This window comes from Prinia subflava, chromosome 6, assembly GCF_021018805.1.
Source record: "Prinia subflava isolate CZ2003 ecotype Zambia chromosome 6, Cam_Psub_1.2, whole genome shotgun sequence".
NCBI lineage: Eukaryota > Metazoa > Chordata > Aves > Passeriformes > Cisticolidae > Prinia > Prinia subflava.
In genome coordinates, this window is record NC_086252.1 from 33,295,644 (window position 1) to 33,321,620 (window position 25,977).

A 25,977-nucleotide genomic window follows, 5' to 3' on the forward strand; every position below is an offset into this window, starting at 1 on the left:
TTTCTTACAGAAATCTCTATTATTTTTATTTTCCTCATTCCTTTGAGGGAGATTCTCTCACCTGTTAGTAGACATAATACCTTGCCTGACTTACTCCACTGCAATTCCCTACCCTACACTAATTTTTGCTTTATTTTTTGGATGCAATTCCACCTTGTTCATTCTACATCAGATTGTTTCTTTATAAACTTGTGTGTCGCCAGCTGTAGCAGCAAAACCTCCTTTATTCTGTTTACAGCTGAGGACTTGGAAAATACTCAAGTACCTGTTCAGGTCTAATGGTTACTCTCTGATCCATCCCTGTGTGTATTCCCTTATGTAGTTTTGTCTTACAAGCCCTTTTACTGACAGAATCACAAAATGGTCTGAAGCTGAAACTGGTCCCCTGCACTTTCATCTAAGTCCTACTTCTACAAGTCTCAAAATGATTGTTTTACGGCCTTTATACCTTCTTGTTTTCCTCAAAATATTGAGCTTTCTCCCTCCTGCTGATAGACAAAAATGTCTATTCCTTTCTTTTCTGATGAGGGATTTTTTGAGACTCTTCTTGATTCCCACATGGGAAATACTTTGGCACTGTGTTTTGTTTCTCAGATATTGGTGCCTCTTTGGACTTGCACAGAGATTAATTTGAGGAGTCCTTTCATTCATATCTTATGTTGTTCTCTATTTATTCTCATCCCTTTATTTCTGCCCTATTGTCTTTTTTAGCTCCAAAATTTGCTGGTTTACTTCCTTTGCTCTGTTTCCTAATGAGGGTGCCACAATTTTTTCCCTGCAAGTTCTTTGTTCTGCTCTAAATCGTGACACTTCCAGTGTGTGTCTCCTGGGGGATCAGTGTTTCAAACTGGTGCATGTGGCATCTGTTCTGTAAGCTCTGGAAGAGAACAAAACCAATGGAGAGTCCACTGTGAAAGTGCCACCATCCCCTTGGCTGCCAGGGGGCTTGTGAAGCACCAGGTCAGAGTTTTTAGGGATGGAATTTGGCTGTGCAGGTTGTTGTTGTTTATGGCTGTTGCCATCCTGCATATTTATGGGGAAGGGACTGTGCTGATGGAGATAAGCTGCCTTAGGAGTTGATGCAGGTTATGCACTGTGGGAGTGAGCAGGAATCCTGTGTGGAGTGTGAGCCCTGTATGAAATGCACACCTTTTTTCCTTTCTTTTTTGTGAATTCATGCTGGTGAAACTGCAGAAATGACAAGATTAATTTACTCTACGGAAATTAGAATTTTAGGACTTTGATGTTTAAATCCTGTTTTCCTTGTCTGGTTTATGAAATTGAAAAGGAATAGGTTAGAATATATTAGTAATGAGAAAACTTGACTAGGACTGTAGGAGGGAGGGAGATGATGGTCAGCAGTGGTGTGAAAAAAGCTTTGTTGAGCTGCTTTGGGTACAGCAACAGGAGCATTCAGCCTGGGGCTTAGCTGACCTGAATCACAGAAACCAGATTCTCAGGTGGAACCTCTCCCCCCCAAGGATCCCTCTCATCCCAAACTAGTTATTTATCACTGGGATGGCTGTACTGGATTGAAAAGATGAGAAATACACCTCTGAAGTGTGAAATATATTCAGGGAAGTCTGTATCAGATTTATATTGCTGGGATGCCAAGTTATTGATCTGTAAGCTCACCAAATGCTGAGCAGAATTTATGAGCTACAACTCACATAATGGAAAAATAAATATGTAACAGCTGGCTTCTTCAGGGGAAACCCTGTAGAAGCAGGAGAGGAAATGATTTTATTCAGATTGTTGTAGTGCTTGACAGTGGTGTTTAAATGTGCATTTCAAAAATTTGAGTTTGAATCTATTAAGGAAACAACCATTTTCCCTAAAACCATTCCCTCTTTCAGAGGTGTAGTATTTTCAGTTCTTTCATATCTTAATACTAATTAAACTAAAATGAAATGAGTAATGTTTTAAAAGACTTTGACAGTGAAAGAAGTGAGCCTTTTAAGAGGTGCCTTTTAAATAATAGGCCTTTTTTTTGTCAACAAGCTATTTGTTATGACCGTGAATAGTTATCCCTTTATAAATGCCTTAATTTGTTTAGCTGGCTGTGGTATGCAGCAAATAATATGCTGCCCAGTTAGTTCACGTCAGATACTAGGTTTTAGTCCAGGCTTTTATCTTTGAAAGCTTACATTTTAATTGTGTCTGTATTTTTATAATTATTTCCTGCCACTGAAACTGGATGAATTCCATTCAAGACAGTGATGGTTTGTTCCATGTAATTTTGTCCCGCTGCTGTTCTGAGGCCGGGGAGCTGCGTTGTGTTCAGACAATGCCGTGGAGGGGGATGAAAAATGAAAAGGATGAAAAGTGTGCACGAGGCTGCGCCACAGCCTGGGACACTGGGGACAGAGGGGGAAGCCAGAGGTGTCTGGAACTGGAGACACTGGTGGTAAATGAGGTTTGTGTGCCAGGGCCAGCTCTGTGTGGAGCAGCCTGGCTGCTGCCAGGATCTGTGCTGGCTGTGTCACCAGCTCAGCTGTGGTGACCTGGGCCACCCTCTGTGTCCCAGGCACATCCACAGAGCTGTTCTGTCCTGGTGCCACTCACAGGAGAGGCTGCTCCTTCCTGTGCAGTGATGAACGCTGAACTCGGCAGTGAGCAGAGCTCCCACTCTCACGAGGCTTTCATGAAGTTTTCATGCATTTTCTTCCATGTTTCATAACTTTCCTTCCCTTTTTTCCTTGTTTCTTCTTTCACTCTCTCGGGTGGTCTGCTCCAGCGATTTCCGGCTTTTTTTGGATAACAACCAAATGCTCCAATATCCCACAGAATTCTTTTTTCCTCCCCAGCATTGCCTTTGCTGCCATTCCAGCATCCCTGTTGCCTCTGCTGTTTTTCCTGGACACTCTTCATGAATTGTCACCTCTGATCTGCTCAGTCGTGTGGCTGCTGGTGGGGGGCCCCGTGTTCACTCTGAGCATTTGCCAGATATGCAGAGTCTGTTGTTAATCTCCACAAATTCTGCTGTAGCAAAACAATGCAGTATCCCAGCTGAGATCACAGTCCTGTTCAGCAGCAGAGGGAGGACACAGGGATACTTTTTGTCTGTGTCACTTTAATAAAATTATGAGGATTTTTATTGTTCTGAAATACATTAAGCCATTGTTGCTCTTGGCAATCCACTCTTAACCCTCTTTCATGCTGTGATTAGCCTTCTATTCATACGTTGTTCTTTGTCTGGTAAATAGATTTTAATTGAAAATAGGCCTCCAACTTTGTGCTTAGTGGCTTCAAAATGAATTGATTCTTCCTCCAAGCATAAAGGAACCCTTTCCATCAGACATGGGGTGCATCAGACCATCCCTTAATGGAGGGGTGCAAGGGGCTGGGGTTGGTGCCATTTCCAGGCTGGTCGGATTGCATTCACCACTTCTCCCTTGTGCAGTGTTTTGTTTTTCCTATAAAAATTGTCTTTCAGGTTAGAGGAATTACTTATCCCTATTGTGTTCTACACATGAAGGTGTTTTTATAACGTAACTCGCTCCTTTGTGGTTTTCTCAAGTAATTTCCCTTTGTATTGATCCAAGGGTCTTTGGTTTGTAAGTCCCAGCAAAGGCAGTGAGAGCTTTCACAAGGATGTGCCATCCCTTTCTTGTACCTGCCTTGTCGCCTGGCAATGTTTAATTTGGATTAGTTTTGCCATATGGTAAACATTTGGATTTATTTCCTTCAGAATTGAGTATTACCTAAAATATGTAAGAGGCAGACCTGAGAATCTTTGTGTGTATTCCAGATATATTAGTGATATTTAGAAAAGTCTCATTTTGGTTTTAGTATGAAAATTACTTGGGTTTTCATTGTAAAAGGGAAATGTAGTTAAAGTCCAGGAAAAAAGTGTTATTTACCTCCTGAGGAGTTGAAAAACCGTATTTGACAGGGCCCCCTGCAAACAAAATGCCATCCTATGCATTTCTGCCTCTGTCTGGTCAGCATTGCTTTTAACATAGTGTGGGTATGTGTGCCTGCAAGTATCTGTCCACATGACTCTATTCAAAGATAATTTATTTATTGGCTTAAAATTACATTATTATGGAAATAATCATATCAGAGCTGATTTCCTCTTCCACTCTTCCTCCAAATCATTACCTCAGTAAAAATATATAGGAAAACAAGACACTTTAGAACCCAATTTATTATCTCCTGCTGGTAGCAATAACCTGAAAATAACAGCAAATAGTAAAATTCAAACTTGAGGCAAGACACTGGTGCTGGGAACAGCTGCAGTTGCATTTATAAAGGATAGATTCAATATAACAGCTATAGAAATGTGCAATGTTTCAGAGGCTCCCAGATTAGTACTTGATTGCTTTTTCAAGTTTATTCTATAGATTGGGAAGAACACAGGATTTTAAAAGGTAGGAACAAGCGTCATAAATAAGCTGCTACTTGAATCAGAGATGTTTCCTTCCCCTCCCACTCTCTGCTTCCCTGGCTTCTGCCTTTTACCTTCCTCCAAAAATGTAGCTAACGTTGTTCCAAGGAAAATAATTACACAAAAAGCACTTTTCCTATATGAATGCAGGAAAATGCCACTACAGAGTCAATTATTGAACAAAATCAGAGGGCTGGCCCATTCCTAAAGACATTCTTGGCAGCTGTGTTCATTTATCATAGGCATAATGTCAGGTTTTTTCCTGAATAGGACATCCCCAGCCAGGCTACCTGTGCCATTTGGAAGCTGCAATGTGTGAGAATTTTGGCATTTAAAAGGTTCACAGAAAAAGTCTCTCTTATCACTCCTTTATAATAAAAAAGATACATTTGTTAGAGTATAAAAGAATGACAGTATAAAATCACATCAAGCTTTGAAATAAACCGGATGGAAATCAGAGGTTTTAATCAAATGGCTGAAGAAGGAATGAAATTCTGTTTTAAAGAGGACCCTGCTGGTTCCTCCTGTCACTCTGGGTGGAAACTGTCTCTCTCTACCTGCCAAGTGTTGAAAAAGGAGGGTCTTGATGTGCATTTATCATTAAAACTTGGGTTTTTTGTCCTGGTCTTATTCCTGAAGACTGACTGGAGGATTGCAGTCAGTGTAGAGTGAGGAGTATAAGCTGGTAGAGACTTGGAATGTATTTGGATATTTGATCAGAATGGTGTTTTCTGATTTACCTTCTTTAGAATACAAAGAACTGCTGAAGGAGATGAGCAAACAGCAGCCTTATTCCAGTGCCAAATAGGATGTGGGTCCTGGGAAAAGAGCTCCCAGTGCTGGAGTTAAATAGGACATAATAGCCCAAGGGAGGAAGAGGAGCAGGAGGGTGATTGGCAGGGAGAGGAAGGCAGGGATTTCCATCAGAATGGGAAGATGTCATCCATGACTGTGGGTTGGATGGTAGCCCCTTTAACTTTTTGCAATCAAATTTTCTTGATTTTTTAATCCAAAATCAATTTAAAATAGTGTTGGCACACTGGTTGGTTTTCAAGGAAGGAGAACCATCCAGCTGTATCTAGGCTTCAACATTTAAACAGTTAAATTCAGTATAGAAATAACCTAAAAATCAGGAGGGAAGAGCCATCCCTGGCAATGACACCTTGAGTTAGAGCAAAGCAGGACTGGACTTTATTCCTTGGATTGACCATTTTTATTTTTAGTTTTGACCATATTTATTTTATTTTTATATACTCAGTTTTATTTCCTTTTGCTTCTCCAAGTAAACTCTCAGAACTCCAGAAAACTGATACAGTTTTGCAAAGCTTGATGCTGAGAGGCAGGTTAAGCCATGCATGAGACTGCTTGGTAAAATAAATACTCTTATCCTTAAAACTCTAATATTTATCTCATTCTGTCATTTCACTTGCCAGGTCTCTAGAAAAGGTCTCTTTATGTGAGCATTCAGATGAATTGGATTTATGCCACCTTGTTGTAATCTTTAAATGAACATGTCAAAGGCCTTTACAAGGTCTCAGAAAACATTCAGAAAATGGTCTTTTTTTACCTTAGAATTAAATCACACTGCTGTTCAATCCTGTTATTCTGATGAGTTGGAATCATAATAACTTGAGATTTTGAGCGCTAAAGTCTTGTGTCTAAAAAAAAAAAAAATGTGTTTTTCTTTAAATGATTCATTTTAAAGAAAATGGTGTAATATCAGAAAAAGGAAAGATTACTCATATATTGGGCATGTTTTTACAAATGCTTTTGAAATAAATTCCATGCATGAAAGCAAAGAAAAACAGACATGAAAAATAAAAATGAGGATAAAACAAACTCAGTAGCTATAAAAATTAATGAAGTCTTGGTAATGCCATGGCAAAGTAAACTCAAACAAGCCTTTGCCTTTTGAAAGACTGCTTTGATATTGATTTATCTAAAGAGACAGCCAAATTCAACCCGAATGTAATTAAAATGCAATATCATATAATGACTCAGAGAACAGATTTGAGTCTTTCTTTTCCTTTCTTTTCTTTTCTCTCTCTGCCCCAAATAAAAAGGTGAGAGAAGTTAATTGAATCTAGAAATCTCTTATGATAAATGAAAATACAAAGAGAATCAACTTTCCAAATCCATTGGTGGTATCAACTAAAGTGGTGCTTGGCAGGGTTTGGGATTGGCTCATTTCTGGGATAAAGAGGATTGGAGATCCATGGGTGCAGGCAGCTCAGGTGAATGCCTCTCCTCCCATGCAGAGAAGATGCTTCAAGCTTATGTCTGTGTAGAAGAATCTGAGAGCTCTGCTCAGTTTTATTGGAAGTAGATGAAGAAAATTCCAAGGTCTGGACACTGCATCCATAATCCAGAGAAGGCAGTGCCCCAAAGGGCATGGGAGTGGGGAGAGCCCTTGTGCTTGGGTTTTACTCACTGCCTCTGCCTGGCTCCCAGGTGTAGTGGGAGCTTTTTGGATTCCCTTCTTAGTTGTCTTTCTCTTCTGTCCTGTCTAAGGAGGTCTGCTTGGCCATAAATGTGAGGATTGGATCCTAGTTTGTTACTCCTGCACTGTTGGAAATCAGCCCTCAATCTGATTTTAAAGCACCTGATCACCACTGAGCATAGTCTCAGCTCACTTGCTGAATATGGATGATTTAGATAAAACTTTTAAGTGCCTTTTTGAACACAGGATTAATTTTTTGCCCTGGGAAATAAGACCCTGAAAAATCACTGAATTTTCATGCATTGTGGAAAACTAAGGCCAGCAGGACAGAGTTACAGCCTTGATTTTCTTTTTTCCTTTTTTTTTTTCTTTTTTTTCCCCCCATAGTTTCCAGACCAGTGGATGGGAAGCTTTGCCAGGGTGCTGCCCCTGCCACCTCCCAGGTGTGTCACCTGCCGTGCCCGGCCGAGTGCGCCGTGTCCTCGTGGGCCCCGTGGGGTCCCTGCCTGCCCGAGAGCTGCCAGCACCGCCACGGAGGGAGAGGTGAGCAGGGGCTGGAATATTGCAAAAATATTGCAAAAAGGCTGCAAGAGCAGAGGGCTCACACCGGACACTGGGAGCCTAGTGTGTTGTTTAGAAAAGTTAATCCAACACAGAACGAAGCTCTTGGATGTGTGTGGTGGAATCTGACCTTTAAAAGCTTTTTGCCATAATGCATGTGAGAAGAAAAATTAAGATTTTTCAGGCTGATTCAGATGCTTTATCCTGCACTGAACTTGTGCAGGATGATGTCTTGGGCCAGCAGCTGCCAGGCTGCCCCTCTCTGATCCCCCCTGCATGCCTGGGTTCCAGGGTGGTGTGTCAGGATGGAGGTGCATCCCACAGCCCTGAAATCTGGACTCAGGTGCACCCAAGAGGTTGCTCTCGTTGTTGTGGGTTTGGTTTAAATCCCTGGGAGAAGGATGTGCAAATGTAATCCAACCTCCCCTGGATTTTAATTGACTGCTGTACATGTTTGTTGCTGCGACACGTTGAGATTCCTCGCTGAGCCTTTCCTGAGGGCCTGAGTTGCAAAGATGGCTCTTGGAGTGCATGGCAGGGAATGCATATTATTGTTTGGAAATTAGGCTTTTCTCAAAACTGCTTAAGTATGTGAAATGATTTGGTCAAAAATTTTCAAACAGAAAGAGAAAGAAAAAATAATAATATCTGCAAAAGCATTTCATGTTTAAATTGTTTTGAATAATTTCTTTTGCTCGTTTGAGAACTGTGAAAGTTTGATCTGTTACATTTTCTGGGATTCTTCATTTTTAATTTTCTTTTCTGTTTCATGACTGAAGCATTTCCGTGTTCTACCAGTGCTTCTACTAATGCTGTATATTTGCCCCTGCTCAAAGACTGTCAGAGGAAAAACCCCCATGTATTTTTTCCTCTTTTTTCTTGGAATTCTGTGTCATTTACGTAACAGAACTTGCTGAAAGATACTTGTGTATTAGTTCTGCATTGTATATAGCAACATGACTTTTGGTTTTATTCAGAAGGAGGTAGATTATGTAATCAATTCTATGATTATTTCTGTAACCTTTTTCTTCCACTTTACATTTAAATCTTCCAGTTTAATAGGATGTCATTTCAAAGAGGTCTGATATGCATTATGTATCAGAAAACCTTACACCTTCATAAAACAGAATACTAATTTCTTAGTAAACTGCTCTGCTGTGTCTCAAAACAAATCCTTTAGTCAGTGGATTCCCAGACAGAATATAGATGTCATTTATATCTTCAGTTCCTTAACTGTTCCTCTCTTTTTATCTCAATGCTGTTATAACATTAATGTATGCATCACTGCTAAATTTCTATATTCTGACATGTGTATTTCTAGCTAATGTTGATGAAAGGGGAAAAAATGTGAAAAATATGAGTTGCTGGAATTCTTTGCACACTGTTAGATTTTCCATGCCTGGGCACCTACAGTCCCAGTCCATCCAGTTTGTAAACACTGTTCTCTTGTTTGTCTTTAACTCCCCCAGCTCCAGACGCCCCATGTAGTCCTCTTGCTCCTGGATTATTGCCCGGATGTTTTTCCTGTTGCGCAGGTGACCCAGTTGTGCTTTTTGCAGGCTTCAGGACGAGGCGGAGGCAGGTGCTGGTGGATCCTGTGGGCACGCTGGCGGGCTGTCCCCACCTGCTGGAGTGGCTGCCGTGTGACGACGCGCGGTGCCACGAGTGGCTGCTCTCGGAGGGGCCCTGCGCGCCCCACCGGGGCGGGTGCGGGCCCGGGCACCGCGTCCTGAGGGCTGTCTGCAGGAGCAGGACAGGTGAGCTGGGCTCTGGAGAGCCCCCTGGGTGTTTGTGCCTCCTGAAATGACACTTTGTGATTGTGTACAGTGGCTCCTTACTGAGTTTTTTTCAGATTTTTGAGTTGACTGCGTTGCTCTTGAAAACCTGGGGCTAATAGAGCTCAGGATTTTTCCTGGAGCCTTCTGTCCCATTTTATCCCAAAGGGTATCCCAGTGCACGTTGTATGTTGTCATTGCTGTCCTTATTACCACAAAAGTGAGGTATTTGTACTAAATCAGGGCTCTCACTGAGGTCAGCAGCTCTATGGGCATTGGGAATATCAATCCAGCTCCCAGAACTGCTTCTATCCTCAGTTTTTAGCCTGTGGTCTGAATAATTCTCTCACTGGGATAACACTGTTACAGTCACGAGCAGGGATGCTGGGTTGTGCTGCCAAAATTAATAGAAGACTAAGATGTAAATGAAATGATTGCACTGAGTAATCCTTCCCTTGGCAGCAGTTTGAGACCTGCGGAGTGTTCAGTGTACAAGTTGCTAATAATGAATAAGTACATTTTTATGTGACGTTTACAAACAGCCAGCAAGATGTTATTTCTTGTGTATGGTTTGAACCTCAGCCAAAAGTTTCATTTCTTGATAAGGTCACCGTTGTCAGATCTTTAGATTCAATTACATGGAGCACAATTTTGCAGTCCTTAGTCACAGTGAGACTATGCTATCATCTCAAAAGTGGCAAAATTGTGCAAGTTTAGAGCCTGATAGTGTATCTGGAATGGAGAATTCCTCTTTTATGTAGTTTTTTTAGCTGAGACAAATCACAGGAAACAATTTTGGGGTGGTAACAAGTGGTTAATTGGTAAGTGGTTAATATAGTGTGTTTTTTACAAGGCATTAGAACCTGGCAGAAAGAAATAATGGCTGCTTTGCCTGGAGAGCATGCATTCTCCTGAAATGTAATTAAATCTGTGTGGTTTTCCTGTTAGTTTGTGAGAATGGGGGATAAAAAGAAATCTTCAGCTAGTACAAAATGACACAGCCAGAAGGTTGAGGAGAGCAAAGAGCTCACTCTGAATTTTGTGTGAGTGGTCTCTGCTGATGTGTGATGATTACTGCAGGTCCAGGCCAGCAGGATGTGTGCAGATGGAGGCTGGCATTGCTGAGGAGCACCATGTCCTTAACACTGTTAAAACTGTGCCAGCATCCAGCTCTGTGCACCAACTGGTGCTGGGGACAGAAAGCGTGTTCCATGGCAGCTGCTCATTGATCTCTGATCAAACTGTTCTCTGAGGCAAAGATCCTTCAGAAGCCAGGCCTTTGAAGTGGCTCTTCTTCACTCAATTGTTCAACAAGGTATTGCAAGTCTCACAATATCCTTTTCATGTCAATTATTCTGTGCACGTTCTGGATACAAAAAAAAATACGTTGGGATGCTCTTCCCACCCTGCCAGCCTGAGGCAAACATTGTCACTAGATGTGATCAATGTCCACTTAAAACTGAGAAGGTTTCACCAGGAAATATCCAGGTTACAAGGCAGGTTAGAATCATTGCTTAATACTGCTCTAAAGACTTTCTGAAGTCTTGAGTATGAGAGGTATGGAAGAGTCCCTAAAGTTGAAGTTGGAAAAGGAATCAAATTGTTTCTTCTTCTCTCAAGCCATTATAGTTGCTTTGTTCATAACCTTATTTATTTCCTTCTGTAATGTTCTCTTACCTAGATTTCCTCTGCAAAAAGTAATCTGCTTTTTTTTTTTGATAAAAGTTGGAGTAAGTGTCAGCTTTGCTTAATGTGTTTTACCTTGAGTAGCTGGTTAGTTGGCAGCAGGAGGTCAGAAGGGAATTATGTTAAACTGGGATGTGTCATTTACAGGTGAAATAGCATAAGGCCCGTGTCCATGCTTAGCACTGTACACATTTTCAGTATTCTGTGCAAGCAAGGGCCCTGCTGAAAGCTGTATTGTGTGCTCCTATTTTCATTTACTTAAGCATCTTTTGTAGAATTCAGCTCTTAAAATCCAGTGATTTATCCAGTCATTCTGTCATCCATGCTTGGCATTATTGCTCAGTATTCCTACTGAATGCCTGAAGGGATGAAAAAAATGTTTTTTGGACCCTGCTAAATGCCAAAATCCAGCATATCATCATTTTAGCAGTTCATTTGGACCTGGTGTGTTGATTGGGATACTTTGGGTTGTCTCTGCATCCCTGCCAGCAAGATGCCTTCATTTCCATGTAAATGCCAGAATTTGTGGCGTGGTGCTCTCCTCGTGGTGCTCACTTCTCTTCACGAGCAGTTTCTGTGCTGTTGGTGTCAGCTGTGCTGCAGGAGAGTTTGCCATCAGGGTTCTCATCCTTTCCTCCCTTCTCTGCTCCGTGCTCAGCGGCCGAGCCCGTGTGCCCAGCCTGTGCTCGGCCGTGTAACGCTGGGCCCTGCAGGGCTCAGACACAGGAGGCCTTTTCCATGGGGAATCTGTCTGTTCACTTGCCAAAAAGGAGCTTTTGCTCATCATGTTTTCCTTCCCCTGTGTACCATCCACGGTGCCAGCCCTTGCCATGAGAGAGGAGAGCGGGGACAGGGGCTGAAGAATGTCTTTCTCCAATGAAAGCCTCACCTTTGAATCCCTTGTAGTGCCCTTTCTTCCCATGTTGAAAACCATCCTTTCTGGTGAGATTGTTACACTGGCCCAGGTAACAAACTGCTGCTGGCCTGAGCTGCAGCTTGGACAACCTGGGACAGCTTGATCAGATGGGTCAAGCTCTGATCTCTGGGGTTTCTTGAAGGCTTCCCTGTCAAAACAACATCTGTGTGTAAGGGCTTGCATGAACTTCAGTGATGTAACACTTGTGCTCAGCCTAGGGGCACAGAAATGGCTTTTTGTTTCTTAGCTAGGTTAATTTGTAATAATGAAGTGTTCCACAGAGCACACATAGTATGGACAGCAGGGGTTTATGTAGTAGCTGGAGTCTGTAATTTGTAATTTGCAGTAGTTTAGCGTGGATGAGGAGTAATGAGAAGACAATAGTAATCTCATTACTTTGTCATTATTAGGTGTCTGCTCCCACCTAGGAATGTCTCTAATCTCTGTTAATAAGTTACTGAACACGTGCAAGATACTCTTAGTGTCTGGTCCATATCCCTTGAGTGCTTCTCTTCTGTATCAACAAAAGGCAGGAGTGTAATAAGTCAAATTAAATTAAATAATGTGTAGAAACACGATGTGAAGTAATGCATAGAATAGGAAAGAGTTCTTTTGTGTGCTTCCTCTAAATAAAATTTTTCAGAGTGGTGTTTTTTATTTAGCTGGTGAAGGTCAATGGATATGTTTGGGAAAGTCTGTGAAGCCAAAAGAACAGTATAGGAAAATTGATGGTTGTACTAAAAATTGGATTGTGTGTGTCATTGGCTACATTGATCTATAATTCAGATAAAAGAATTTATTTGAAAGCTCTTTTTTTATATTTGCAGACACCTCAGGAATTATTTGTGATTTTTCTCAGAGTGGTTGTTTTTGGTTGTTCAACAAGGAGTTGGATAATTACCTGTTACTAATGTGTTCTTGGGCAGAAAGCTGCAAGTGTCTGACATTGGATTTTGGGCAGCCTTGATTAGCATGGACAAACATCATTGTGCATTGACCAGATGAAAGGAACTCTCTGAAAACTTTCCAATTCACAAAACATGAACATGGTCAAAACTTCTTCATTTTCAAATGCAGTTGTGCAGTAGCCAAAGCGTATTGCGTTTCATTTTTTGAAGAGAGTGACCAAAATAATCTTTCGTGTGCTTGGCTTCTTTTGTCTTTTTAAGTGGTACAAGCACTTTGAGTATGGTGAGTCAGGGGACATTCAAACAGCAGGACCTGGCTCGGGGTCAGCAGGTAGAACTTCAGTCCAGACAGGATCACTTGTCCTTCAGAGGTAATTTCACAGTTGTTGGATTTGGGTACTAAGAAATATATAAACACGTTGGGTTCAGTCTGATGAGGGAATTTGGGAACCCTTTTTATTGCCATTTTCCCATATCTGTTTTAGGCTGCATTAATAATAGAAAATGAGATTGAAACAAGGCAAATGTTGAGCCAGACCTTGTTTTTAGAAATGCCTATTGTGCAGCTTTTGCAGAGTAGTCATTATGGGAAGAAGTACAACCTGAGAACACATACGTAAAAGCAACTATAACCATAAACTGATGAAATAACAAGTATGACTCATAAAAGTAACAATTCATTTTCCAACATTTCATAAATGTTTCTGACAATGCCATAAGCGAATTTTTGCCTATTAGTAAGTGCTCTTGAGTAGATCATAAAATGTTATTATTCAGAATCATACCCACAAGTCATCAATCTATTTTGCTGGAATTCCCATGTCATCATTTATTAATTTGCTTCTGCTTGTTCAGATTCCTACCAGAAGAACTATTAGTAGCAAAGAGGATTTCTATGTGAACAGCATGGTGTCTAAGTAATCAAATATATGAAATAAGTCATACCCAAAGGCTTAATAGTTTTAGTCAGAAAATTGTTAGATCAACAACAGGGATTAATGCAAAGGTCGTGTGATTTTTCTGGATTCAGGCTCTTCTACTCTACTCCTGGTTATCAAATCTAAGCACAGCTCAAAAGCTGAGGAGTATTTGCCTCCCTGTACTGTCAGCCTGGGTGTCAGGGTTTCTTTGCTTTGTGGCAGTTAAAATTCATAGAATCACAGAATGGGTTGAGTTGGAAGGGACTTGAAAGATCACCTCATTCCAGTCCCCTCTGCCTTGGTCAGGGATGCCACGAGGCTCCTCAGGGCCCCATCCAGCCTAGCAATCCAAACTTGTTATAAATGGTGTCTTCATTGTAAGGGCAGTGTTTATAACCATGCTGAGTAATCTCTCTGTTCCTTATGCCTGCACAGTTCAGTGCCAGGGAGATGCAGGTGCTGAGCCAGGGGAGCAGAGTCCAGAGGGGCCCAGGGTGCTGCTGGCTCTCTCCCCTTGTAGCACCCAAAGGACGGGTCCTGGGACTGTCCCCAAAGCTCCATCCTCAGCACCTCCTGCCTCACCCGGTGCTCTGAGGCACCCTGGGACTGTCCCCAAAGCTCCATCCTCAGCACCTCCTGCCTCACCCGGTGCTCTGAGGCACCCTGGGACTGTCCCCAAAGCTCCATCCTCAGCACCTCCTGCCTCTCCCGGTGCTCTGAGGCACCCTGGGACTGTCCCCAAAGCTCCATCCTCAGCACCTCCTGCCTCTCCCAGTGCTCTGAGGCACCCTGGGACTGTCCCCAAAGCTCCATCCTCAGCACCTCCTGCCTCACCCGGTGCTCTGAGGCGCCCTGGGGTGTCTGTGCTCCCTCCCAGCCCAGCTGCTCAGTGAACAGCTCTGGCAGGACTCAGCCCTCGGGCTGGGGCTGACCCTCCCTGCTGTGGAGCATCTGTCAGAGGGGCAGCTCAGGAGCAAACCCTGCTGCCAGAGGGGTTCTGGTGCTGCTGCTGAGAGGAAATCAGCACAGCAGCTCTGTTTTATTCTCCTGTGCCATCTCCTGGGTTCTAGGCAGGAATCTAGAACCTGGTGCTTGCCAAGAAGGTAACAGGGTTTTTGTTTTTCAGTGTTAATAAGTTCACTGAAAAAGTAGGTTTGGGTTGAAGTACACCTGTTTTCCAAATTTCTGTTCCATCTGGCAGTTTTATTTGTAAAACTGGGGAATAATATTTCAGAGACAAAGTGTTTTCTTTCAGCATTTTTTAGATTAAATGAATAATGTTTTGGGGGTTTATGTGGGTAAATGAACTAGTCTTAAAACAAAAAAATTAAAAATTTTTAAAAGAGATAGTTAGCAAAAGCAAAATATTCCTTTCAGATTAAGCAACCATTTTGCCTTACCTTGAAATTAATTTTTTCCTAAATCCTCCCCCAGTCTCTCTTCAATTCTGCTTTAAACATTAGTTTTTTCTTCCTTTCCCCTTTCCTTTTTTTTTTCTTCTTTTTGTTTTTTTGGTTCAGTGCCCAAACAGAAATCCATTATTCACACAACTCAATTGCCAGAGCAGACACTGAAATCCTGTTGGAATTGAAGCGAGGAGTAAAGGGAAGTAAGGTAATCAAAGCAGTGTTAGTTTAAGATCCAATATTGCATTTTGCCAGGGGTTGACAGTGAAGCCCTGCACTTGGAGAAGCTGGAGACTCAGTGGGGGTAGAATATCAGCAGTGGTGTGCTCAGCTGCCTGCCTGTGCTTCAGGTCAGTGCCAGTGTGTGCTGTGGTCCCCACGGGTGTCTGTGGTCCCTGCAGAGCATCCCGAGGGGCAGGAGCATCCCCAGCAGCTGAGCCCACAGAATCACACAGAATAATGAGGTTGGAAGAGACCTCTAAGATCATCAAGTCCAACCTATGCCTTAACACCTCAACTAGACTATAGCACTAAGTGCCATGTCCAGTCTTCTTTTAAACACATCCAGAGATGGTGACTCCACCACCTCTCTGGGAAGACAATAATCCTGCCTGAATCCTGCAGGAGGAGGGGGCTGCAGGGGCTCAGGACAGCTGCTTTTCTTCCTCCTGTAGGCCATGAGGGAAGCACCATCTGACCAATCCTGCTTTAAAACAAGTCAGAATCGCTTGGGTGTAGGAAAAGACCTCCTGGAGTCCAATCTCAGCAAAGCCAAGTTCTTCTGTGGGTAGAGTTCATGATTTTTTCATCTTGCAGTGGATTAATGATATAAAATTAATTTGCAGATGCTGTTTAATTTCTCAGAGAAAAGATTTACCACGTTCAATTTACTGAAAATAAGTCTGAAATAAGTTCTTTCCTCTTAGTTCCTGAGTGTCTCTCACCATGCCCTGTCACTGGAGCTGCTGATCTCAAACCAGTGTGTTTCCTCACTTTTAGAAACACAGATTCTAAATGGCAGCATGCAAAACTTTCTAGCAATTAAATAAGTTTCAAATTTCTCATTTAGCAGCCATGGAGGAAGAAGGATGTTGCAGTGTAGTAGCAGGGCTGAGTATTACGAGCATTTGAGGAATCCTGAAGTATGATGTGTGAGTTGTTGAGTAGATTTGGGACCTGTGTTTCTTGTAGCCATAAAGATTGATGTTCTCTTTGAGCAGGCTGGTTGTTAATGAGCCAGGTGGAGTGGATTTAGTTACCTCCATCAAGCCTTACCTGCCAGCAGCTGGTACCATGCCAAATATTTGATGTCTCCTGCTGGAAACATTTAAAAACTCAAAATGCAGATTGTGCCCTGCTCTAGGGCTGGTGCACAGACAGTGTGAGGACAGACACTGCCACGTTCAGGAGAATTTACTGTCCTTGAATCCTCTGCTGAAATTGATGTCTGCAAAAGATGCAGAAGATCAGCTTCAGGTTAATTTTAAGGTAAGCCTCTGGAAAGTTAGAGCTTTCTCTGCTTAGTCACACTTTAACAGTTTTACTTCATTCAAGATTATAGCAAACGTGTGGCCCACCAGCCAAGGAAGACAGAAATTGAAGAGTCTATAAATGATTCTTGTAGGAGCTACGTGTGTGTAAATACCTGTCTTGCAGTCAGGAATATTTCTTTAAAGTATGGGCTGAAATATCTAATGCTGGACTGGAATTGGACGTGGGCTGGAATTGTGAGGTTAAACACAAGCATACTCTGATTTATTTTCTTTATCTTTGAATGCAAATACATTGCCTGGTTTGCAGCTAAGCTGTGGCTGTGCTTTTCCAAATGCTGGTGTGTGTCTTGTCACTCACCCAGAAGGCAGCTACAGTTGGTGTCCAGTGGTAATTCTGGCTCCTCCTGTTTGGCTGATGGAGATGCAGTGGAGTTACCAGGAATGAAGCCAGCTTTCATCCTTCCTGTGCTGTCAGTATAAAGTATTACAGCCCCCTGTGAACGTGGTTTTTTTCTGTGCCAGCTGAGTGTGAGCTTGTGGTCAGTGCAAAATGCCCTCAAATGAATTGCTATGCAAAACCACGATTCCTTTCAGTATCTCGTGCTCCTTTTTGATACCCTCTGTTTCCAAAAGATGTTTTACAAGACTTCAGAGCAGTGCTAAACTGGTGAGGGCAAAGGCTGCTTCTTCCCTATGGCCATTTCAGCAGAGAGCAGGTGGATTTTCAAATACCCAGCTCCCACCTGGCTGTGAGAGGGAGCAACAGGTACTGCTGCTTTTTAAAAATTAACCTGAGCTTCCAGCACTTGTAGGTTAGGAACAAAGGGTCGAGGGAGCCCTTTCAGAAATGGGAGCTATAACATTAAGAAAAATATAAACATCAGTTAATATGGCAAGATCTGTATTGCCCTTTCTGTTTTAAATGTTAAGGAATCAGTTTGACCTACGTTGATCTGAGCTTGTGGTAAAGGTTACCTAAAGAGCAGGGGGATGTGTGTGACCTGTAGGTCTGTTACTCTGGTGCAAATGCTTTGAAGAAACTTCGTGGAAGGATTAGCATTTATATACCAGGTTAGTGCATATTAAAACTTATTTTTTTATAAGCTGCTTTTAAGGTCTAGGAAGCCTTAATTGAGTTTGATGCTTTCTAACCTTTTGATTATGAGAGTGAAATAAGGTTCTTGTATTGTGTTTTGTAACTGTTGAAGTATTTACAGCTAATTTTTTAAGTCTGGAAAAGAAATTGTATCATAGTTTTATTTGGTTTGGTCCCTATTGTAGACAAAACCTTCAAGTGTTAGAAAAATACCTGTAAGTACCAACAGGAATTCTGGTTTTCTCAGTGAAATGAAGCATAAAATACCTGCTTGGCTGTTTTCTTTAAACTGAGCAGAACTTCACATACATGTAGCTCATTTTTTTGAGGGTTATTATATTTCTTAGGGAACTGTGATTCAGAAAAAGCTGCGAGCAAAATAGGATTGTTTTAGAACTCTGTTAAAAAGGTAATCTGATGACGAATTCTGAAATTACCTAAGTGGATGAAAGAGGAAGGAGTTTGGAAGGATCTGTTTGAAAAATATTACTAATGACAACATTCTGCATCTGTGACCCAAATGTGGCTGAAGGTACCAGGAGGAGCAGGTGAGACAGTGAGGGTTCATCTCACCCATAAAGGTTCTGTTTTCTTGGATTAAGTGGGTTCCAAGGGAGGTTAAAGATTTCATGGCTTTTCTAGTGGAGAGTTTCTCATCTGTAGATATGATAGATGGCATACCACACTCCTTGGCCATGATTTGGTAACATTTATGTTAAGACTTTTAAAATTCACAGCTCCTTGGGGAATATAAGTAATGGGGATGCTTAATGGCTTCTTTTTATCCTCCTCATCCCAACTGGAGTCTCTAAAGCATTTTGCTTACATTAATAAAATGTTTCTAAATTTTCTGGTGTTCAGCTGATGGATAAACTGTACAGTGGCAAATTCTAATTTTCCTTGGTTGCCAGGCTGAATCAAGCCAGAAAATAGTATTTGGCATGTGTGATATTTTTCAGATTCTTAATAGAGAGAAAATTGCCCAATTCACATTTCAAAATTATTTTAGCCAAGACTTGTTTTTCCTAAAAGAAATAGTCAGAACAGTATAAAAGGCTTAAATTAACCAGCAGATCATTAGGGTAAAGAAGTGACTGGCTGTGTTTTATTGCATTCTGTGCAATATGAGATTTAGTGTTATATGTATGAGGTTTAGTGGGATGGAGTGCAAGTCACATGAGATGACTCATGGAAGAAGAAAATGTTTCCAAATAAGCCAGTTAAGTTCTGTATGAAGTAGAAATAAACAAAACCTGATTCTGCAGGAGGGGATTGGTAGTGAATACCTGTGAGAAGTGGGGGTAGTGAATACCTGTGAGAAGTGGGGGTAGTGAATACCTGTGAGAAGTGGGGGTGTGGGGCTGGGGGCTGCCCTGCAGCTCAGTCTGCAGGAGGGGTTGGGGTGAGGAAGAGGAGGGATGTGGAGGAGCTGGGGCAGGAGGAAGGGCTGGGAGCAGCCTGCAGCCAGGAGGTCTCAGTGCTCCCTGCTCCTCAGGCAGGAGCTGCACCCTGGCTCTGCTCTGGGTGTCAGCACCAACCTTCTCCCCAGGCTTACATGAGGGAACAATTGCAGTAACTTCAATAGGCAGCTCCTCACATTGATCTCTGACCACAGCCCTTTGGTGGAGGGAAGAAAGCAGGGCTTTTTTTGTGTGATTTAATCCTTCCCTGCTGGGTGGCCCTGCAGAAAGCTTTTTCTGTAGCTGAAATTCCTTCAGTGCTGGACAGGAGTGATTGAGAGAACCACCTTTGTGTAGTAGTTCTGAAGGCTGTTGAGTGTAAATGAAAGATAAGTCTTGTACTTTCCTTGAGTTTCTTTTTATCAAGCTGTTTATGAAGTAGAGCTGATTTAAAAACAATTTAGTCACTTGTTTTGAGGTTAATGGATGCTGGAGGGGAAGGCTCCCCCCGTAAAACAAGAAAGTTTTGACAAACTTTTAATTAAGAATTTGGAACATGGAAATTTTGGGGTAGTTCTGCACGGCTGAGATTGGCTCTGGGGCATATTGGTTGGTCAGGTTTTTAAAGTAAATCTTCCTCTTAATTCTAATTAAGTACTGTAATGCCAGCACTCTTCATTAGGCAGCAATTTGTGATTAGTCAGGTGGTAGTAATGGAAAGAGAAAAATATGTGATGAAGTAGTAGAGAAGGTGGAGAGCAGGGAAAACAGCCCTAAGATGTGGCTCCTAAATGCTTTTGAGCATTCCCCTGCTGGCAGATTTCCCACTGAATTCAGTGAGCTCTATGGGGCAGGATTCAGTCCCCACACAGATCCTGCCTTGAGTGGAAACACAAGTTCAGAGCACCTCGATTACACAACTTCAGCTCTGAAACTGTGACAAGAAATGATGCTAAGAACAGCTGTTAACAGGGAAAACTCCTAATTCCCCCCAAACTTTGAAGCCAAGCTATTATTTTAAGTGTAGATACATTATTGAATTGTTTATCTGTGAATTGAATCTCGTATTTAGTAAATGGGAGCTTCTGTGAAGTGCTGGAGTGAATGTGAATTAGTGAGTTGAGAAAGATTAGCTCTGTGAGAAGATTGAGAACAATTTATAATTCCATTGTGCAGTGTTTTTCTTTCTGTCTGTATGAAGTACGGCTGTAATTGCCTCAAATTAGGTACTGCCTTTGTTTAGGAGAGTTAAACAAGTAACAGGGTAAGATATTTCACGGCCCCTTTCTAAATAAACAGCTTGTTCAGTTTGTATCTTTAGGCAGCTTGCAAATGGCAGAGCCACGTTTGTGGGGAGAACATGTATACATGAGGTGGAGTTTCCTTAGAAACTGAATCATCCTGGATTGTTGGGATGCATTTTACAATTTGAAGCCTGGTCTTCTTCCCCCACTGTATAATTTTAGTGTCACCTTTTGTCGTGGTTCCTAAAATAGATGCTTTATTAAAAAATTCCTGTGGAGACATGGTCTGTAAGCATGAATTTGCCCAGCTCCTTTCTGACAGCTGAGGTTTTTATTTTGCCATCAGTTGCCCGATGATGTTGTCACCAATGAACTCTCACATTGACCTCTAAATTATCAAGACCAGAAAGAGAAAAAATTGATAAAAATGGGCCAACACACCCACATGGACTGGGGCAGCAGCACACAGACAACACTGCTTTTGCCTTTCATATTCCTGAGAAGGAAAAATAATCCCACAAAGTTCTTGGGTTGGTCTTGTCCACTGTTTCAGGCACTGCATGTGGAGTGAGACTTTTCTGGAAGAGAGAGAATCCTTGTCTGCCATTAGCAAGTGAGCAGGGAGTTTGCTGGGTCTGGGTGAGCCCAGGGTGCTTGGCTGGAGGGACAAAGTCACTTCCAGCTGGTGTGAGGTTCACCTGGCCCCTTTCCACATCTCTGGTACTGTTCCTAGGGCTGTCCCTGATCTGGAGGTGGTTTCCATTCATTACTGGTAAATATGGTTGTGGCATAAAGAACCACATCATTTTTGTAGTGAAAATGCAGCAGAGCTGCTAAGTCCTCATGAACTTAATTGGTGTTAGGCAATTCTGTAGAAAAGGCTCTGAAAGTGCTTGAGGCAGGGAGGAGATGGGCCTTGGCTGCCCATAGTCTATTGTAAAAACCAAGATGATCCTGTAAGCTCAGATTCCATTTTTGGTTGCCAGACGCACAATTCCATCACTCCCCTGCCCTGGTTTCAGTGCATTTCCCTAGCTGAATACCAAGTCAGCACTGTTTGTTGTGCACTTAGTGCTGTGTCAAAGGGGACTAGAGCCAAGAGGGTGTTTTGCCCTATTTCGTGGTGTTTGCAAATAAAGCAGAGTGGTTTGGAAGCCCTGAGACTCTAAGTTGGGCAGAGTGCTCCCTGGGCTTGCATAGATCTAAGGATAGCACTTTCTTGCCTATCAATAAGTATCTTAAGGCCTTTACTTTTAATGCTATATATGACTGAAGTCCCAGGGAAATAATTCCACTACTGCTGTTCATTTGTATCATTGGAGTCTGAATTAATTCAGCCTAGGCTAGGTTTTCTAATACATTATTTATTTAGGTCTTCAAAATGTCTGTGGTGCTGCATGTGGTTGACAGAGCATGTTCTTGTTTGTTAATATTATATGGCATCCCGTTTTCCCAAGACACTTCAATAAATGCATGTCTTTGAATAAGGCTGGGATTTTAACAGGCATTTTTTTCCCCTTGTGTTGTAACTGTAGCATCCCAGATTCTTAGCTCTGATTTCTCTTCTCTACAAACACCTATTTTAAATAGTTCTGGAAAGATCTTCACTTATTTAATGTTTGTTGTTGGGTATTTTTTTTTCTTCCTTTTTTTTAATGCTTGTTTATTGTTACAGATAGGTAAAGCTTTATAAAGCCTTACCTGTTGGTAACAGTTTATGTCTTGATTCTAAATATCCAGCCCAGCTTCTCCCACTGCCCCCAGGCACTAGAAGTGTATAAATACCCTTAAATTCAATTAAAAAATCCCTGACATGAAGGGTGGAGCACTGAGCTCATATTTTTTGACAGCCCACAAAGCTTACAAATCAAAAGACACGAGTGCCGTGTAAGTGAGGGTGAAACAAATGGAATACAATACTTGGAAATGAATGAGTCCTGTGAATGAACATTGGCATGTACATCCCCGGCCCCATATGAAGATTAAAGTGAGTTGTCTGCTCTAAAATTGCATAATTGCTTCTGTGACTGATTTGGTGCTGCTCCATAATAAGTTGTGAACACTGTATGCTGACCTGGTTAATGGGATGTTTACTAAATGGATATATTTGTGTAGTTTAATAGGAGGATGCTTGGAAAAATTAGCAGGATGAGGAAGAATGGCTGGAGAGAGTAATTTTTCAGCAAGTGCTGGGGTTGTGAAGAGGAAGGCAGAGGCTGCCTTGCCATTGGCATTTTTGGGGGCTTGGAGGGGGAGGTTGGATGGGGCAGGGTCGCTGATGTTCATGGAGCTCCTTGTCCTGAATTCCTGTGGGAATTCCTGTGGGGATTCCTGTGGCTGCTCCAGGCGTGGGGTACCCAGACTCTGCCCCCACTGAAGGTGCTGCCAGCTGGGGATGTGTGTGCCCCTGGGAGCAGCCTCATCCTGCTGCCCTAACAGCTCAATTTGCTAAACTAGCTCTCCGGAATTTAGCTATTTTAAGTACTATAGACTAAGATAATTATTTCATGAAGTAATATTATCTGCAAATTAACCTTGGATCTCTGTGGAGGTTCAGAAAGAAGGAGATAAGGAGTTTTATCACAAATTGCAGACTTACTGGGTTTAACGTAAAGACCGTGGCAAGTAATACATTTAAACTGCATTTAAGTAGTAAAGACCAGAATATCAAAGTGTAAAAGCAATAAACATTAAATTATTCAGAAAGTTTTTATATTTTTTTTCTAGTTTATATGTTCTTTTCACAAACTGTCATTTAATGAGGTTATATTCTGATTAAAGTAGAAAAATAAAAAAGTAAAATGTTTTATTTCAGTAGATAAAAATGTAGCTTTTATAATATATCGGGTTGCCCTGTGTAGTCTGAGCTGACTGTACAATTTCCCCTTCGTTCAGCATGGTTGCTAACTAACGGATTTTGGGGGGAAAAGTCCCCCTTATACAGAGTTTCAATTGAAATCCATATTTTAATTTTAAGTGACAACGAGTACATTTACTGTAATCCCTTTCAAATATTCTCTGGCAGGGTTCCCAGACATACATTTTTGAAGGTTAAATGGTTTAGGATTTATGTACTGTGCTGTGCAGGTGTATTGGCTTTGAGTGGCAAGGTTTTGGTAGCAAGTGAGCTACAGGGGTGGCTTCTGGAAGAGAAAATCAGGATTAAAGTGAAGCCTGGAGGGGAGGGAAGGTGTTTAAGATTTAGGTTTATTTGTCATTATCCTGGTAATTAAACTGATCTCCCTGAGTGGAGCCTGTTTTGCCTGTGACTGGTGGGTGATCCCTCCCTGCCCTTGGCTCACCTCCTGAAGCTTCTGTGCTAATCCAGGGCAGTCTCTGCCCTGCCCAGCTGAGGAGGGCAGTGACAGAGTGGCTTTGGTGGGCACCTGGTGCCCAGCCAGGGCCAGCCCACCACAGCAAGTCAGTCTCAATAAGGAACTGAGTTTATAGGGCCCCTTCATGGCCAGACACCAGTTTCTGGCTCAGAAACACCAGAGCTGCAGCAGCCAGAGTTCTGCTGGTTAATGACCTGTGTTTCTGAGGGGGCCAGGGTGAGGTGCTGGGCTGAAAAACTGCTTTTTGCTGGTTGCAGAGCCCTCTTGGGTATCATTGCTCAGGGCTGATTCATGTAGCGTGGATGTACCTTTCTGGCAGCTCAGAGTTTTGACTGTCCAGAAACACTTTTATTTTTTTTTAATGGGCTGAAATTGGCATGAATAAGCAGCAGTAATTAAAATAATATTCCACAAGGTTTGCGTTTTAGTATGGCAGCGTGATTAAAATTGGTCCTGCCTTCTCCTGTCCCTCGGGAGCCATTGTGTGCTCCATGGCTAATGAAGTGGAATGAGCAGTGTGATCAATATTTATGGTGTGGCTCTGGACACCTGCAGTTCTTCCAGCCCTTCTTGCTCTGTAAAGCTGGAGTGGAGGGTCCTGACTCGAGCTGTTAATGGCTCAACTGCAGCCTGATGAGGAGGCTGCAGAGCCTGCTCCCTGCAGTGTTTCTCGTGAGGAACACGTGCCACCTGCACAGGTTTGCTGGTTCTCATTATTGATTGACAGAAGTAGGAACTTGGTTTTCTTAGTGATGTGCCCTCAGGTCTTCCAGTCATCCACTGGTGTTTGGGCTCTGCCTGTGTTGGGAACAGCTACCCTTGGGGTACCATATCTTGCCACCGAACACACAAAGAAGACAGCATTTATGGATTATTTGAGCAGAGTTTGTAGACTTCTGCCCTATGGCTTTTCTTCTTTTTACACTCCAGTCTGCACTCCAGATTCTGTAACTGCTGGGGACAGTGTTTATTTAATTCCAACATGATGCTGTGGAGTATCTACTCTGCACTTTTGCACGTTGCCAGTTTGGGAGCTGCTCCCAGCTGTGCCAAAATATTTTTCTGCAGCTGCTCATGAAGTCCACAGACTGTTTTCTGTCCAGATCAGCCCTGAACTACTTTATTCTCTTGTTTCTTGACCCCTTCAAGGCTTTCCCAAAGTAATAATATCATCTCTGAACTCTTGGTGGGTTGGTTTGTTGCAAAGTTTGCCCATTCTCTGGCAGTGACAGCAGCTGGAGGCAGTCCAGTGTAATTAGTAAGTATTTTGGAGACTTTGCCTTGGCAGCCCTATTAAATATGTGCAGTGAAAGCAGGATTAGTATGTGGCCTCATCGTTTTTTTCTCATTAGGGCATCTCTATGATCTGTAAGCTTATTTAATTGGAAATTAGCCATTCTTATTAACACAGGAGATACCCTTTGGTCCAAATCCCGACACTGGATAAATGTATATAGTTTCCACTAAGGAGAAAGAAAATGCATCCATATGCTCCAGGGTGGAAATTTGTCCTTTTGTGTCCAGTGCACTTCTCCTGGAAGAGAATTTCATTTTCTAGTAAAGGCAATAAATTTTCACTGCTCTGATAAGTGACTACAGAGGTTCATCATCAGGATTTGAAGAAATAAACCTCCTAAGAAGATGGATGATGACAAGGGGAGTAAGAGCTGTTATCCAGTCATTTGTCATGGTCCAGAACATTAAGATGTATTGGTAAGACCCTAAAGGTGTGTAGAACTTCCTTTTTCCCAGTGTGTTATAATTTACTCTTGTGCAGTCAGCCAGTATTGCACCGTCTGAAAACTCATTCTGTTTGCATCTCTTTGTATACACAGAACACAAGTGTTAAAATCCTATATATTGCTGGGAAGTATTCTACACATCATCCAGATGTAGCCCCACATCTGCTAAAGAGAGAGGCTGACTTCCTGGGTCTTTGTTTTCCTGCCCTTCTCTCCCTCCTCCATCCCACTCCAGCTGTTAACATTTCACCTTGCCTCTTTTGCTGTGAGTGTTCTGCTCTGGGCTTTCTCCAGAGGCTTTTCCCTCTTGACTGATTTTCTGTGGTTCCCGGCTCTACAGCCCTTGCCTGCTAGTTCTTCCCTTGTCTGAAAGCTTCAAAACCACAGAGCAGCCATGGGGGACTGTGTCAGCTAGTGAAAAGCTGGATTAAACATTCATGGCTGTAGGAGTGCTTGTTAGCATATATGTATTAATTCAACATTTCCTGCTGGTTTTCAATATGTTGGGAGGTTGTGTTGCCAGTGAGGTGACTTAAAGTCCGTAATGGAATATATTCCAACTAACTGCTTGAGACCAGGTAAAAATTTTGCTCTGCTTATCTGATTTCAGAGAACAAACTTTCTCCTTACTTTTAAAAAGTGAGTATTTCTCTCAAACCAGACAT

At 42.2% G+C, this 25,977-nt stretch overlaps 1 protein-coding gene across 3 annotated transcripts in view; it reads left to right on the forward strand.

Moving 5' to 3' along the window:
* Window positions 1-25,977, forward strand: part of THSD7B (thrombospondin type 1 domain containing 7B) — a 297,483-nt gene that overhangs the window by 124,842 nt on the left and 146,664 nt on the right. For all 3 annotated transcript variants that reach the window (XM_063400989.1, XM_063400991.1, XM_063400992.1), the window contains exons 7-8: window positions 7,218-7,373; window positions 8,951-9,148. In XM_063400989.1, the coding sequence (XP_063257059.1) occupies window positions 7,218-7,373; window positions 8,951-9,148 (354 nt within the window). The remainder of the gene's footprint in view (window positions 1-7,217; window positions 7,374-8,950; window positions 9,149-25,977) is intronic.